Here is an 18486-nt window from a genome sequence, read left to right on the forward strand (position 1 = left end):
TGAAAAGAAGGCAGAATAGCCTACTCAACCTGAGGCACTATCTGAATGTATGGTATTATTACATAAATGGATGGTGTAAATGGAACTAGTCAGCAAAATGTTACAATTTTCCAACAAAGATGCTTCAAATTCTTGCGGAATTAATGAGAAAATACTCAGAAACTTTATGAAAATGGCTTATAGAAAATCACCTCAATTCTAAACTATTAACTAGGTAAGTTTTCTAAATGCATATCTATTTTCCTTTATTCTTTTCACCCTATAGACATTCTTATATAATCTTGAAGTTGGCATAATATACACACAATCATAGCTTTAACTGTATTGATGGAATACACAATGATAACACTTAAATCTCTTTCTCTAGCCCACTCCTCTCTTGTGCATATTAGGAATATGTATCAGTAGCCTACTGCATATTTCCACATAGATTTCCCATGGATATCTTATCTCAACATAGCCAAAACTGAATTTGTGACATTCATGAATTTCTCAATCTATTTTTTCATCTGTCTTATCTCTTTTCATGAAAAGAATCATCATCCATTTGTTGAACTATGTTAAAGCTTTCTCCTACTCCAGAGCCTCAAGTTTAATCATCACATTCTGATAATTCTACCTTCTTAATATCCCAGGCATGTTTTCGACCCTTCAGTGCTATTACCACTGCTTTCATTCTGTCCCTCCTCACCTCTTGACTGGTTAGTTTCAGTAGCTTCTAAATTGGTTTCCCATTTTTCATCCCTGTTTCCCATCTATTCCTCCATGCCATTACCTAGCAGTGTGACCTTTGGAGGTCCATTCATCTCTTTCAAATTGGCTTCTTCATCTCTGAAATAGATATTGCATTTGTACTCTCTACCTGATAGGATTATAGGATTATTACTAATGTTTTATATATATATATAAACTCTGGCTATACATTACTGCAGTATATATTCTAAAACTAAGCAGATAAAAGACTAGTGTTGAAATAGATTATTTTTTAAGCTTCACAGTCCATCAGGATTCTCGAGCTCACTTCTCAATAATACCTTCATAGCTTTTTTATTGCATGACAGAGTAAGCCATATATCATATGTCAACTGTAATATAGTACTTGACTTCTTTAATGCAATGCTTAACTGTAAATGTCTATAACTACAAATCGGGTTTTTAAATTTGAAGATACTTTGGATAGATGGCAATACCTATACTTATAGAATCATCATTTCTACCTGAAATGCACTTAAAAGTTAAAGTTCCAACTGCTCCTATTATTGGAAAAGTAATAATAACAATTATAACTATGCCATGAAGTATTAAAAGCTGAATATTCAATTTGAAGTTAGCTAAAATTAAAAAGTGATGACAAATGAACCTGTAAAATACTTGCAATTCATACACATATGCTATATAGAGGCTCTAAAGAGCAAAAAAAGAACTGTGGAGTCTTTATTACAGTTCATCTTTTTGGAATCCCTCTCCCTTTTTGACATTAGGGTATTGTTAAGGTTAATATTTCTTAGCTATAGATCATCACTTTCCTATGTGAAAAATTTTATTCTAAGGTATGCATGATCTTAGACTAAAAGTGTAGAGTTTCTAAATATGCCAAATGCCATTTTATTTTATTTGTGCTAGGTTTAAGTGCTTAGAAGAACACTAATACATTTTTTTTTAGGTCTTTTTGTATTGAAGTACAGTTGATTTACAATACAGTATTACTTTCAGATGTACAGCATAGTGATTCAGTATTTTTCCAGATTATACTCAATTTTTCACATTTGAGTTGGCTGACCATTTCAATCCAGTCCATGGAACTTACCATCATTACGGAGAGTGAGTGGTGTTGGAGGACTAAGTACTCGAGCGTTCGTAACTGTGTTTTTCACCAGACAAATATAGCTGCCAACATCTGATGTTTGGACTTTAGAAATATAAAGGTTGCCTGTCTCCTGGGAAATGAATCGCCGGCTGTCTTCCACCACAAAGGAAGGGAACTCGTTAAATACCCAGCTATAGACGATCTCTGAAAATACACAAAATTCAATTGTTGAAAGACAGATTATTTTACTAAAAAACTCAAACAACAAAGCTTTTACTAAGAATTAGATAGGTTGCAAGATCATCCGTATTTGATCCAGATGTCTATATCATTTTGTATTTTATGTTCAAAGAACTGTTGCTCTTAATGACTACATGAAGATCTGAAATATTTTTTAAGGATGCTCAGCCTTTATCTATTCATCCATGTACTTATTCATTCAGTTCTAATGTGTGTTGAATGTATTTTAGATGCCTGGCACTATGATAGCACTGAAATTAAAAAGATGAGAGAGACAGTTTTGCATTCTCAAAGATGGTCTAATGGAAGATTTACCCAAACCTATGAAACAATGTGGAATAAAGAAATGGAGATGTATATTCTACTGTAAAGAAGACAATGAGACGGGCACTCTAAGCCATCATGTTGATCAGCAAAAACTTCTTAAGTTAAGAGATGCCTGAGCTACATTCATTTATCATTTGTTCAACAAATACTAGTTGTGGGTCTTGATGGGCCAGGAATGCTCTAAGTGGAAAAAAAGTCTGTGTTCTCATAGAGCTTCCATTATAGTGGAAAGTACAAGAATACACAAACAAGTATTTGTCAAGTGGTAATAAGTGCTCGTGAAGAAAACTAAAGCCTGTAAGAGAGTGGCAGGGGTGAGAAAGATGCATGAATTTATATTTTTAAAAACTCTCTCTGACTACTGGTTACAGATGAGACAGCGTGAGGACAAAGCAGGGGCCAGGGGAAGGGGAAGCAGGAAGAATAATATCCCCTAGTCTAAGCGGCTATTTTCAAAATAGCCATGAAATATATAAATGATTTGCACTATAATGGTAGTTAGTGGCAGTGACAGTAGTGGTGAAGTGATGAGAGGTGACTGGTTCTAGTAAAAATGTGATAGTGGAGTTGACCAGAATTGCTGATGGATTGATTATGAAATGTGAAAAGGAAAAAAAAAATGAGTCAAGGAGTAAGGTTTTAGGCCACCACAGTTTTGTGTTATTAGAGTGAAAAATCCAAGAAAGGGAGTAGTAGGAGAAGAGGTTAGAGAAAGTGGAAATTAACCCAAATTACTAAACACAAATTAACATGGTCTGTATGTTGTATTAAGGAGCTTGTGCTCTATCCTGGATGTTTTCTAGCAAAGGGTTGACATAAAGATGTACATTAGTATGGTATTCTGGTGATTCTGCAAAGGTTGGATTTAAGTAAGCGCAAGTTGAAAGAGGGGAAAATAGGACGATATTGCATACCGAAGGTAAGAGCTGGAGAAATCTGAATCAGAACCTAATCATAGCAATGAGAAGAAGGATATTGGCCCAAGAAATATATAGGGAGTAAGACAAATAGTCCAGGAACACTTTCATTATCTCCCTTGAATGACTGGGAAGAGGATAACACATGATGTTCATGATGAAAATAAATGAAGTCAAACTGGTTTAAGGAGAAAGATCATTGGTTCACTTTCAGGACATTTGAGTTTGAGGCAAATCTACATAAGTAGTTCCAGCAATTGGTAAATACGTGTTTGAAGTCCATGAGAGGAAATCTGTGGTTGAGGGTTGTTGGTATGTTGGTGTAACTGAATCATGTAAGTAGATGAGAATAGATACAGTGAGAAGATAGTTTTCTGGAAAGCACAAACATCTAAATAAAGTAAGGAAAATGTTCAAAAGGTAAGAGAGAAGGAACCATTGGAAATATTTCAAGGGGAATAAAGAAAATGCAGTGTCACAGAGACCAATGCCTTAACAATTTCAAGAGGGGTTAAATAATGCCAAATAAGGCAAAAGGACTTAATGGGAATGTTTATAAATATAATAAAGGAAAATGTTACTTAGGATTGACATGTGGTATATCACTGAATAGCAGTTTCAGTAGATGAGTGAAAATCAAAACCAGCTTGCAATTGAGTTAATAGATATCGAGAAATTGAAGGAATTATGTGTAGGCCAATAGCATTAAAATCTCAATAGGCATTAGAATTACCTATGTTATGGCTAAAGAGCAGATTCTAAGGCCCTGTTTCCACAGAGTCATTTGTTTAGTAACACTTATTACTTGAATTTTTATAAAGCTCAAAGGTGATTCTAATCTACAGTGAGGCTTGGGAAGCCTTGTTTTATGCCTTCTTTTTTCTTCCTCTCTCTCTTTCTTTCTCTCCTCTCTTCCTCCTCCCTTCTCCCTCCCTCCTTCCCTCCTTCTTTTCTTCCCTTAAATATATGAGTTCTTCTAATTGTTATAATGAGAGTTTCATTTGTTGCTCAAACACCACTCAGGCATTTTTATATTTTTGCAATTTACTTTAGGTTAGGTTTTACTGGAGTTACCTCAATTTTGTTTTGATTATTAGAAATTTGGAGTAAAGAAAGCAAACAAACCAATCACATTAAAGGACTATCACTAATTGAAATACCTGTTTTTGTTATACTTATAGTGTTTGTTGAGTCAATGTTTTGTAAAATATTTTAGAATAAGAAGAAAGTATTTACACAAAATTGGCATTTTCTCAAATTTTACAGGTTAAGTGTGTATTTGGGGGTTCAAAAATGCTTATTTAGCTTTTAAAATAAGTTTACATAGCAAAGCATTTCATAATTCTAAGAAGAATGAAAAAGTAGAAATAGTACAAAATAGAAAAGCTGACAATCTGAACTTGAATTGGATTTTCTACCTCTGCCAAAAATGCATCTATTGAGCAGGGCTAAATCCCTTTTAAAATCACTGTTTACTTTCTCCTATATGGTTTTTCATTCTCTATCAGCACTTATTTAAAATTCTTTTCAAACTTTATTCTCATAAAAACAAGCATTCATTATATTTTTAGTATGTCAGAGTGTGAGGATTATAAAATGATTCAGGAAAGTAGTAAAACACAATTGGCTTTGGAGTCTAGTCTTTAGTCTCATATAACTGTTTCATACCAATTGTGCTTGGCCTAAAAATATTTTAAGGTAAGCTGATATATTAAGTACTAAAATCTTAATATTATTATTCATTATCAGAAGCATACTGAGACTGTTTGGTTAACTGTGATTTTCCCATTCTTCTAAGGTTCTTTTTTAATAGTATGTTTAGCTAAGACAATTAAAAATGTTTTAGAAGTTCTTGATACGATTCTTCAGTGAGTACTCCCCAAAGTTTCTATGTTAAATTTCTCTAGTACATTTTTATATTGTGTTGTAACATACATTTGGCCTACAAACGCATGTGCTGTATTAACTTGAGGTTTTTTTTTTGTTTTGTTTTTGTTTTTTTTAAGTTTTTTAGCTGCACGCACGGCATGTGGGATCCTAGTTCCCCGACCAAGGACCAAACCTGCTTTCCCTGCATTGGAAGCGCGGGAGTCTTAACCACTGGACCGCCAGGGAAGTCCTCAAGGTTTTGGTTTCTTATGGGAGATTATTTTATCTTTCTCCCTGAGTCAGTGAGAGTCATTCAAGTTCACTGAAAGAATAGCGCATTAAGGTCCTGGCTGTTGCAGACATGCTATTCTAACTTCCCCTTTCAAGCAGACCCAAAGACTTGTCCTTTATACCAGCATAAATAGTCATCCTTAAGCTCCTAGACTCTAGGGTCTGTTACCATGACATGTAAACAAATCTACCTTGCTTCCAAGATTTCCTCGGGATTAACAGTATTCCTAGATTTCAGTTAGGATTTTAGTCCTGGATTTTAGTTCTTTTTTGTTTCTGATACCTGGGATAATTTTTTCTTTCCTGTGAGCTTGGCTGTATATTGAACTTTATTTTATTTATTATTTCTAAATTTTGGGAAAGTTTCTGGGTTGGCTCTGTCTATTGTACTAATTGAATGTCTAGGTTTCATGGCTTTATGCAGTGCAGACTTTCATCACAATTGCTGTAATTGATTCGGTGTCACAAAGCAGATTACCCTGCCTTTGCTCCCTTGACACATAAGATGATTACTTAAATGACATATTTCTACATCTATAGGGTATAAAAACAGTATTAACCATATGGGCAATGATGTTCATTTCTTATAACTGTAGTGCCATTAATTTAAAAAAAGAAAAAGGGTGAGAAAGGGGAATGAAACTGGATACTGCAGTCTCTGAAGTCTTTGTAAACAATTTCAATGAGTAATCATATGAAATTCATTTCAACATTCTTTAGTATAACTACAAGTTAGAAAATAAACATTTTTCTTCCTAACAATGTGTGTTATTAGGAACACACATTATTCTGCTTCTGTTACAGAAGAAGCTTTGGGTCAAAAGATTTGGAGAGAACATGATGGATGTAGCAATTGATTTGTTCACCACCCAATTAATAATGCAACTCTCCCAGGGAACCTAGTTTCTTTATCCTTGACAGCTATAAAAAGGAAAACCTAAAAATCAGAACCTTCCCTATTTTTAATATATGCTCAATTTCATGGTTTATAGTAAAATTGTCACCTAATGGGTTGTACTTACCAAAATCCCTGGTCTTTTCCATTTTTGGTTATTCCTGTAATGTGAGATTTAATGTTATATCTGTCAAATAGCTATAATTATGATTTATTCTTTATTATACAAGTGTAACTTTTTAGTTTGTTTTTTAAATAATTTAAGTTTTGTACTGTAGTTTGATATATTTTTTTGTTAATTTTTACTGGATGCTGCTTAATAGAGTGTATGTCATAAGCATTTTAATATTTACTAATTGCTTTGTAATCATTTTTGTTTTTACAATTCCATTAACCGTTATGACTCCTTTGCCTCCTGTTTTGATGAATTAATTGATATGAAGATACTTAAATAGTGGAAATTAGTAAGTTACTGGCCGAAACAGTACTGCTTTAAAAATTGGTACTATGATTATTTTGTTTATATAAAACTTTTAGCTGATGGCTAGCTACCATTTTGAGTTTGGGAATTAAGGACATCATGAAGGAAATTTTAGAGAATTGTACTATTAATCATCCATTACTACTGAGCATAAGGGGATACATCTGAAATTAGAAGGCAATATTTTTTTTACATTGTTGATTTATATCTGCATTGTGATAGAAAATGTCACTATTAGCCACATTAAGTACTCTTGGCAGCGTAGAAACTAAATCTACTGTCTTCACCACCATATCCTTAGACCCCAGCTGGATGCCTGGTGTGTGGTTGTTTAATACATATTTGATGAAAAAATAAATAGAATAAAATATCTAAACATGTATTTTTATAAATCTTTCTAAATTTAAGAATAAGAGTAGATATTTTTCACTTTAATGTTCTCATTGCAAATTTTCTCAGCTCTACATGAACTTATTTTGGCCTTTAGAATATGAATCTAAGATTATGTTTGTAGTTGAGCTAAAAACAGGCATTGAGAAGTAATGCAGGCAGTTTTAAGAATCTGGAATGTGCTGTAAATGGACAAGAGAGAAAGTCTTGCTTACAGTTACTATGAAGTATTTTTGTGATTTATTCTACTAGGTAAATTGGACAGAGATTGAGGGGAGCATTAAATTAAATGTGATCCAAACTCCCTCTCAGGTTAACAGCTTCCACGGTGGTCAGTCATTTAGCCTCTGCTTGAACATGTCACTGACACTGTTGAGGAAGCTGATTTGGCAGCTCAGGTTACTAAACAGATCATATAAAAAGATTATTTTGGCTGCTGGCTTTAGGATGGGGACTAAGATCAAGACAACTGAGAGTATCAACAAGTAGGTAGTGATACATTTTTATATGCAAAGCACTGTTTAAGATATTATGGAGATGTAAGGTGGAGCTGGGAAAGGAACTAACTTGAGAGCTTACTATGAGTCACACACTTTGTACATTTTCCCACTTATCCCAGCCACACACATACACAGAGATTAGAAGGCAACATTGTGAGTGAATAAGACCATGGACTTCAGAATCACAAAGACCAAAGTTCCAGAGATGGCTGCATGATCCACTGACCTAGGTACCTTTGGGCAAACTATTTAAATTAATCTACTCATCTGTAAAATGCAATTTAATAGAGGAAATTGTAGGTTAAATGAGATATTACATGTAAGGTTGGTATTACAGAACTTGATGTAGTTATTACCATTATTACAATCATCTTCAACATTAAAGGTCTGAGGCACAAACAGGTGAACCAGTGGAAAATTATAGCTAATAACTTTCAGAGGAAAAATTCCAACTTGTCTGACTCACTCTAAGCCTATATTTTATCATTGTATTATTCTGCTTTGATTATTATATTCTAATCTTGCTGAACCTCAATTTCAATATCTTTAAAATGGAATAGTAATATCTATATGATGTGATTGTGCTGGGGATTATGTATGCCACTTAAGTGAGAGTGTTCAACATGCAGAAACTGCTCAGTAAGGATAGCTATTGGCTTAAGATAAATTACCTAGTATATTGCAGTAGTATTTGGTACAATTCAGATTCATCTTGAACCTTGTACAGTTGGGTTTAATTTCTACATGTGTCAAAAATTTCACCTCTAAAACATAGCCAGAAGCAAGGATCCTGAGAGTTACAAAAGAGTAAAGCTGTCTGACACTTGGTTAGCACCGGGAGAATCAAGATACTTTAAAAGATGTTGTGAAGAATGCAAGAGAGGACATTTGTATGTTTTAAAAATCAAATTACCTTAATACAAAGGCAGGCTGTATTATTACATTAAATTTCAGTTATCTTGGTTGAACAAAACAAAGTACTAATTCTTTTTTATAAGTTTTTGAGACATGTATTTTCATATGTTTATTACCTAGAGTCAGAAACAACAGAGTTCTGCTTAAAAATTATATGTCACTGAGACAAAATAAAATTTTATGTGCCTATAATTCAAAACACCTTTAGTAAAACAAAAGATAAAGAAAAGAATATTTATAATAGAAACAGTAGTAAACTGGCATTCTCTCATGATCCACAACTCAAATGACTCCAAGTAAGTGAATTCCAAGTTTTAGAGTTCAAGTGATTATACCAACTGAGTGACAGTATCTATTTTTATTTTCCTTCAGGAATGTTTCACACTACAGAGGACTTTTTTTTTATCCCAAGAGCCCTGTGTCTAGATGTAAAGGTCATTGCTAACTCTTCTCAAAATGCAACCTAAATTTCTTGCTCTGCTAATTGGTTTTTAAATTATTTTTATTGAACTGCAAACTTCATCAAGTCAGAAACCAGCATTTTCTCAGCAGGGTGTGATGGTCCATGGCACAAGTTCACCTTAGGCTTGAAACTTTGCATTAAAAAGCATTCATGTTACACTTCTGACAATTCCTTGTTAAAATACACAGATCTCAGCGCTTAATGAACAACGGAATATCTGTTTCCTAGAATCTTGCCAAGAAATATGACCTGGCATTTTGTGCCTATCAAAATTATGAAGAGCTTAGCTGAAAGAAAAGATGCATGGAGAATTACTGGAAGACTGTGTAGTTAATCAATTAGATATGACCAAGGTAATCTAAAAGTTTATCCTCATTAAATCAAAACATTAGACAGCTTAATGATAATAACAACAACAGTAACAGTGAACATTTTATGGTCTTAGGTCAGTTTCCTAGAAACAGAGTCTGAGAAGGGGATTCTTTTGAATGTGATTTATTGACAGTGTTCCCAGGAGAAGGAATAAGGGAAGCAGGATTGGGTAAGGAAAAAAAAAAAAAAAAAGAAAAAGAAAAAAAACTAAGCAAAGATGTGGTCCCCTCCAGAGATTGGTTTAAGACTAACCCCACTTACGGCTCAAGAATACAAATTTCACTGTAGTAGATTTGGTAAGTCAACAGAAGGTAAAGAGAACCAGTTTTTTATACTCACCTCCCCTGCATCAGTTGGTTATTGTCTACCAGGTGGGGGAAGTGAGGTGCAATTAGGGCAGGGAGCATAATTTCCTAGGTAAGGAAAACTCTGGAGAAGGTGCAGCTGCCCGATGGGTGCATTAACCAGATGAGAGAGAACTGGGTGTAACACCAATAGGATCTAGTAAACCTCTATAGCACTTTAATGGGCTCCAGACAGTGTGTTCTATGTATATTAACTTATTTAATCTCTACAGGGATAAGTAACCCCATTTTATGAATGAGGGAACTAAGATACAAAGATCAAAAACTTGACCAAGAAGCCTTGCTGAGCACAGATCTCTATTTGAAAAAAGAAAAATCTGATTAATAGTTATTTCAAGTATTTATTAAATTGAGTTATGTATATTATGGGGTCTAATTTTGCCAATTTAAACTTTGATGCTTCAAATAGCAACTAATCAGAGCAGTGTCTAAATCACCAGACAAAAGCAGGTTTCTAGATATTCCTATTAACTACTGAGTCGCAATTTAATTAAACTGTGGTCAGAGCCTTAAGTATGTAAAAAGGTAAGAATGTGTCCTGCTAGCATAGAAACCTACTGTAAAATGGAAGGACAGTTTGCCTTACATGCAGATGTTCCTAGGGATAAAAGCAATATTATTGTACAACTGCCAACAAGGATATTTATTCCTGCTCCCCTCTTACATTAAGACTTAGAGTTTTCCAAATATTTAACCAAAAAAAAAAAAAGAAATCCCATACATAAATAATCCAATATTTTCTGGAATTAACAGGAGTCCACAAGATGGCAGTGCTTGATGAGTAGAAAGCATTAATCTTGGGCAATATTCCAAAGGGAGGAAAATGGAAATCTTGATTAGTAAAAAAAAGTTTACTCATTTTTCTGTGTTTTATTTAGTAAAATGTTTTTTATCCAAAAGGTATTTGTCATTTGTACATAAAATAAAATTTCATTTAGCTATAGGCATTGAAAGCAAAAGAAAATTCATAAAGTACATATTCAAAACACTCAACATTTTTCATTGACAGTGAATATTTTAAGAGATATCTTCTTTTAATTTCATGCTATGCAAATTTTATAGTTAAATTTGAAGATTTATTGCAGGATAAATAATAACAGGAAACAAATATGACTTTAATAAATTATCCCTCCTTTAGGTAGATGAGTTCACAGAAGACAAAATCCTCTAGAGTTGTGATTAGCTTAAGCTTCACATGTTAAATGTGGAACTTTGGTTGCTTTGGGGTTACATTTATCATATAGGTGCAGTAGAGAATATTTAGATAAGATAAATTATTATAATGAGATTCTCTGCTGCTCAACTTCTTCTTACATTCAATGTAATTTTTCATAAACATTTTTGTGCTTTAACTGCTTAACTAATGCTCATTAATCTTTCATGCAAATCTTTAATGAAGGTAATTTATTTGTCACATTGCTATGCATCATATAGAAATAGTTGATATTATCTATTTATCAAGAGGCACTGAAATGGTATATTTTCTGCTCTGGGAGTTTGTCCCTATGGTTCACCTGCTTCAGAAAAAAAATCCTAATCATAAAATACATATTTATACCTGTTGATATGTAATCACTGTAATAAGTCTTCAAATTCCTACTCATATGAATTCACATAGCATAGAACTCTGGCTAGAACTTTTTTAGTTGATTTCTTTGAAAAAAATAGAAAAGTTGGTATGAGCTATACTAATAATACAAATGGTATAAAAAAAACTATTTAGAATTTATTCTTTTTCTAATTCTACAAGAGATTTTTCTGCAAAAATCAGATTGTTTTTGATTTTTTATAATTATGTTTATATCTTTCCTGTCTTATAATTATTATCAAAATAAACTTAATGAACTAGAAATTATGATAAAGTCCAGTAATGATTAATAGAGGTTTTTGAACAATGAAAGTACACATTAAGAAAGAAGAACTATGCCTTTGAAATTGATATATTTACAGTAATTAAGAGTGGCCATTATTTTGAGCCTAATATTCATGTTAAATATGAATGTTAGGTGTTCAGAGATATGTAGTACGTATCAACTATGAAAATAAAAGATTTCAGTGGAAAAACATATGTTGGTTCTCCCTGAGTCAATTATTTTTTCATGTTTGCCTTGTTCTTTTTTTTAATTTGCCCAGAAGTTTTCCAGACTTCAGTTTCCTAAACTGGCTATTCTTTGGTCAGTTCCTATATTGCCTGAATCTTTAACACTTTTTATAATTTCTGGATACAGAGCAGTTTACTTCTTAAAAACCAAACTTATTCAGACTTCTTTGTTGAGTATCAATTACTTAGATGTATTCTGAGTATTCTCCACAAGTGTGGGCTCTGTGATGTATCTTTCCCGATAAGCCTCTATTCCTAGTTTGTTGGTCAATTAAGGTTTCTGATGATTGATTCAAGATATTTTCTAAAATCACAAGACTACTATGAACTATAATAGCTAAAATAAAAACACTATAATAATTTTCTTGGAACCCAGGAGGATTAATCAATATTATAGTTTTAGAAATAGGAAAACTATATGTTTGTAGAGATTACTGTAAATCTCAAGAACGTAAACCAGTTGTTAGATAGATAAATTTACTCAGAAACCACTGATTAAGGAGCTGATTGTTAAAGGTGAAAAATGAGGGATTCTGATTTATAGGGATCACCTAAAGAAACTGGATGCACATAAATTGCTTAACTGAAAATCAGGAAATATCAGGATATACCACATCAGAGACTGGGTAGAGCAGGAAATTGGATTTTTTTTAAAAATAAATGCTAAGTACTTATCCCTTATTCTTAGTTGAAGGAAGTGCTTAAGACACCACTGATACTAGCATGAATCCAAATATAGTGGAGTGGCATGAGATGTGTACTAAGTACCCAGCTTCCTATTCCAGTTGGGACCTCTGTGCAAGAACTGAGCCACATGGGGTTGCACTCAGTGAGTGCATGCATAGGTGTAAGGTGGCACCACGAACAAAATCATGGAATTCATACCAATGCAAAACTGCGTTTGAACTTTTGCATCTAGCAGCTATGCAGTCTTCAGCTAATTACCTGACTTCTTCAGTTCTGTTTATTCATCTGTAAAATAATCAAAATAACACCAAGCTCTTAGGATTTGGGGGGAACATTTACAAAAATGTTAACATAATTTCAGGACTATATTGAGTGTTCATAAATTATCATTATTATCTAAAATGCTAACATGTATATATATATATATACACACACACACATATATATACACACATGTATATAATTTTTTCTATGTTTACCATCTTTGTCAAATCAATCTAGCAGTCACTAAAATCCTCATAATGTGTCTCTTTACACACATGCATAAAAGAGTGGTTTGGCTTTACATGTCAGTAACATACCCATATGCTATTCTTGTTCCAATTTATCATACAACAATATATAGATTATGCAGAATTAAAATATCTGTACATTTTATAATATACATGGCTCCATAATATTCTCATCTGACATCAAATTGGAGTTTAGGAGTATTTTTACTCTATGCATGCCACATGCTTACCAATAGACCTTAAGTGATTCTCTTGTATGAGACTCTTTTTCATGGAACTTAAAATACATTATAGTCTGCTCTGCTTTTACACCTCAACACATCCCTTTCTTAAACCATCCAATATTATCTCCCACTCTTTATAATCATTAATGCTTCATCTTAGATAGAATGATTCTCATATCGGTATGCCTCATAATGTCGTTTCCCTGGACTAGAATGCATTCCCACCTTCCTTCTGCCCAGTCACATGCCTACATACAAGCCAAGTGCAGGTGCTATTTTCTTGAAGAAGGTGTCAGGAGTCACTTTTAACTCTTCTTTTCTGAAATTCTATGGATATATCATTAACTTGTGTCCCGATTTGCTTGAAACTGTGACAAATTACACTATTTTTTCCCAGCAGGATTATTAATAGTCTCCCCTTTAACTTTAAAAAATGTTCCAGTTTATATATTAAATATATTATATGGTCTCCCACCTCCCCACACATCATCCACAAAAGAAACCCCTCTTGTGTTGGTACTGACTATGCTCTCTCATTGTTCTCTGTTCTATGTGGATTATATATTCATCATAGAGCAGGGGCTGTGTCATATGCTTACTGAACAAATGTGGCATCAATTAAATTAATTTAAAAAATTAAATTAAAAATAAAATTATTTAAATTAATTTATATTTAGAGACTTTAAAAAGAATGTCATGTTGCCACTAAAGATACTTGGGGATATCTTGAGTGGCACCAGAGTATTCTTGCATGTCATTTTCCAGTTGTCTAAAATAGTGTCCAACTCACTATAGTGTCCAGTGAGTAGTTTATAAATCCTTTTCTGATGATGAATGTAGTGTTATGTCATTTCATCATTAGTAAAATAAGATGCTTTCTTATATTATTTATTTAACCCTTGATAATAGAGATTTTATAAATCCTATAAGGCCCTACATGATTTTGCCCCTGGTATCGCTTTAGCCTTAACACTGTCTTTCCTTTCTTCACTTGACCCAAGCCACACTGGCCTTCTTGCTGTTAATTTTTAACCTAAGACATGCACATTAATTTTTACCTTAGCCTGAAACATTCTTCCTCCAGATGCTTGTGTGGCTCACTACTAAACTTCTTTCAGGTCTCTGCTCAAATAGCTTCCTCTGGGCAGTCCTCGCTAACCAACTCACCTAAATGAGCCCTAACAATCCTCTCTCTCTCTCTCCCTCCTCATATATATATATTTCTTATTGGTTGTCTTCTGCACCAAACTATGAGTTTTCTTACAGTGGGAACCTTACCTATTTTGTTCACCACCATACTCAGTATTGTAAAAAGTGTGAGGTACACAATAAGTAATGACTGAATGAATAGAGAATGAACACAATAGTGAAAATGTTTCCTACTAAGTGTCGTAACATAAATCTCTTGGAAATTAAGCTATTGGGTACAGTTTTCCCTTTTGTAAGATAATAAACAATATATTAAAATGATTTATGAGGAAATTTTTTAAGAACCCCTGGGAATGTATGTATCTTATTATACATGTAGACATGTTATGATAAGGACATGAGACTTGAATAAATACCAACATTCTAACCATTTGGCTGGTTTTTTTCCCTTTATTTTATTATGTATTTATTTATTTATATTAAAGTATAGTTGCTTTACAATGCTGTGTTGGCTAGATTTTATAGGAGCAATTAGGTTGATACAAAGTAAATAAAATTTATAGAAGTAACAATATGATTATTAGTTGTTTTCACAAATGTTAGAAGTGGAAGAGAAAATGAAACTAGAATTTTAAATGATGAATTAGGAGAACCTGTAAGCACAACTCTGTTATATTTCTTTTGTGTTGTTTATTTCATTTGAGGCTACTGATTCAAAATTTGTTGTGAAGACTTGTTAATAAAAAACATGTCATACATTTTTTTAAATTAGTTCTTTTGCTATCAGACCAACATTTTGGGATTTTTGCCACTTTGTACAGTTTTTGCATTATTACTTTTAACTCAGCCTGAGCTTTTACTTTAATCACAAAGAAATGCCACCAGAATGAATGTTTTAATCTATCTAGGGAAAAAGCACATGCTTTCCAGTGGTGGGTCTTTGCTATAGAATGACAGCAACACAACACTGATTTTATTAACTCTCTAATGAAGTCCTCAGATAGAACTGCCAAAATTTTAAAGCTCAGCCTGATAGTTATGCTTTACAAGTGGTCAAGCACTATCTTATACCAATATTTCCATCAATGATTGCATCAGGGGAAAAAATGAAAATGCATATGTGGAAGGTGACCAAGGAAATCCTAATAATGTTGACATTGTTTAAATACTATACCTAATAAATATTTATGATTAGATTGTGTCATAGTATCTTTATGAGAACACTAGGGTGCTGGCCTATATGGGGCCATTCCAATTTTAATAACTTTGAAATACCATACTCTTTTTTTTACTTATCCCCTTTGGCTTTCTTTTCCAATTGTACTTTTGTCAAAGAGTAGTTCATTAGTTTATTCAATATCTTTATTTCTGAGAGTGAGTCCTCTTCAGTAATACTGATATTTTGAGGATCTTAAAAACTAAAGAGTATAAACTGTATAAACATATTACCAATGTAACATATTATCTTGATGCAGTAAGTTTCCTGTTATCTGGATCTAGGCTTCTGCATCTCAGTACCATTGGTATTTGAGGCCAGATAATTTTTGTGAGAGACAGTCCTGTGCATTGTAGGATGCTCATTAGCCTCCCTGGCCTCTACCTTGTACCCACTAGTTGCCAATAGCATCTTGTCCCTCTCCATTGCCTGTCCCCACTCCAGTTATGATGATGAAAAATGTTTCTAGACATTGCCAAATGTCCCTTGTGTGGGAAAGCATTCCTGTTTGTGAATCACTGCTCTAGATTAATCTAGAAGTGATATATTCTGATTAACCAACCATTTGAGTTATTTGGTAATTATTGTATTTAGTTTTATTTCATTTTATAAATTATTAGATAGATAGATAGAGAGATAGATAGAGAGATAGAAAGATGAAAGCTAGCTCCTTTAATTTCAGTTTTATTTTTAAGGGCAGAGTACTATGCCTCCTTCATGATTTTAGTTCTACAATATATATATGTAGACCAGGTAATCAGCAGTTTGTTGAATTGAATTAGAATTAGGAAACAATCATATCCATAGCACAGAACGATGAGAAACTATTGTTTACTTTTGATTGAATATATCAAAATACATCAAAAATTTTGATACTGTTCCAGGCTATTTTTTCCCTATTAACTGTCAAAATAATTGAAAAAAATGTCAAAGACTGGGTTGACTATATATTGACTCAATGACACAATATAGACACTATCAGATTGTCATTTTTCTATTCCTTATATAAAAGGTAGAAGGGTCTAGAAGGAAGTTCAGTTTCATAAGCAGTCCAGTTGTTTGATTCTGCATAAATAATTCACCTTGCAAGCATACAGACTTGTAAGTTGTGTGTGAAATCTGAAACAATGCATTTAATTTACTTCTTTTTACTCAGTCATTTGAGATTACTTTTTCCCCACATTCAAAAAATAATGAAATATGTATTTCCAGAACTTATTTGATTATATTAAAAATAAAGCCCATATAAATTAATTCAAGATAATGGAAACAAGATGCAAATTTATAGTAGAAATAATATAAAAGGAGGAAAGAGTTTGCATGAATATTTAAGGTGCATGGGGTCTGAACTAATCAGAGAAGAAAGAAATAGGTTTCTTATATTGTTAGAGAAATTTCCAGATCATTAAATCACTGTTTTAAGGCATTTTATTGGCATGACTCATAAGATTCCGTATTTTTTACATTTTTTTGAATACAGAAATTACTGTAGAAATTCTGGATGGCTGGTAAACCAGTTCAGTTGAAAGTAGTCTACTCAAGGCAAAGCTACACAAATGTCTGTGTTTACCAGAGGTAATAAATCCTAAGAACTCACAATCTAGAGTGAGTCAAATCAAGTACACACTAACTCAGAGACAAGACAGATCTTTTCTTTCACCTAGATTTCTAATTTTTGATTGTTTAAGCCTTGCCTTCACCATTTATTCTCTGTGTAACCTTGGGCAAGTTACCAAATATTCCTCAGTCTTTATTGTCCTCTTTTGAAAATGGAGGTATACGTCGCTTCATATTATTTTGTAAAGATTAAATAGAAGTAACTTAAGCAAAGTACATAGCTTCATGCTTGGTGCCTAGAAAACATTTAGTAAATGAAATTATATTATTAATTCAGAATGTCTTTTAGCTAAAGAAGGTTTTTGAGACAGGACAAATCTATATACAAGGACAAAAATTACAAGGTTATCCTAACTCAATTGGTATTGAATTAATAACCTATTTTTTTTCCCATTTGGCTAGGCTTAAAATAACTCAGGGATTATTCCCCAAGGAGACACAAGATCTTATTGTTGCAAAGAATGAAATTTTCTCTTAAATGTCACGTAGTAAGTGTTTTAGTACCTATAAATATATTAAGCACTTACTATGTGCCAGGCATTTTGCTAACCCTTCTCTATTATTTGTAATAATATTATTGGTTATCTCAGTTTTATAGAATTGAAACTGAGAATTGATAAAATTAGTTTGTTTGCTTGTTTGTTTGTTTTGTACAAGACAGACAGAAAGGGATATAGTTCCAACTAGAATCTTAGGAAGTAACTGAAACTGTGAAGACTTCTGTAATTTAGGGAGGCCCTCGGCCTACGTGAGAGCAGTTTTGCAAGCTCTAATTATTAGCACAGAAACTATATTAGCACAAATCACACCCCTCCTCCATAAAATCATTCAAAATCTGAGTTCTTTGTTGATTTCTTTTCAATAACGTTCTTAGAAAAAGGTGACAATATTTATTTTAAAATCTTTAGAGACCAATTGCATGATACCAGCTTACCCAAAACAGAAAGCAAAATTCTATATCTTTAACAATCGGTTTTTGGAAATTTTCATTTATTAAACACAAGGAAAGATATTAAATGAATGGTATGTATTTTCAGTGTAGGATAAACCTTCTGCAGTTTACTGCTGCCTGGTTCAATTTCTAGATTAAAGACATTCGATTAGTTAAATTTCAGACTGAAGCACTGTAACATTTAGGAGTATCAGTT

The 18486-nt window shown here is 32.9% G+C and overlaps 1 protein-coding gene across 1 annotated transcript in view; it reads right to left on the bottom strand.

Annotated features, from left to right (window-relative positions):
- Positions 1 to 18486, bottom strand: part of CNTN5 (contactin 5) — a 1462970-nt gene that overhangs the window by 391592 nt on the left and 1052892 nt on the right. The window contains exon 8 of the mRNA XM_032640142.1: positions 1808 to 2011. Within this exon, the coding sequence (XP_032496033.1) occupies positions 1808 to 2011 (204 nt within the window). The remainder of the gene's footprint in view (positions 1 to 1807; positions 2012 to 18486) is intronic.

This window comes from Phocoena sinus, chromosome 8 (assembly GCF_008692025.1).
Source record: "Phocoena sinus isolate mPhoSin1 chromosome 8, mPhoSin1.pri, whole genome shotgun sequence".
Taxonomy (NCBI): Eukaryota; Metazoa; Chordata; class Mammalia; order Artiodactyla; family Phocoenidae; genus Phocoena; species Phocoena sinus.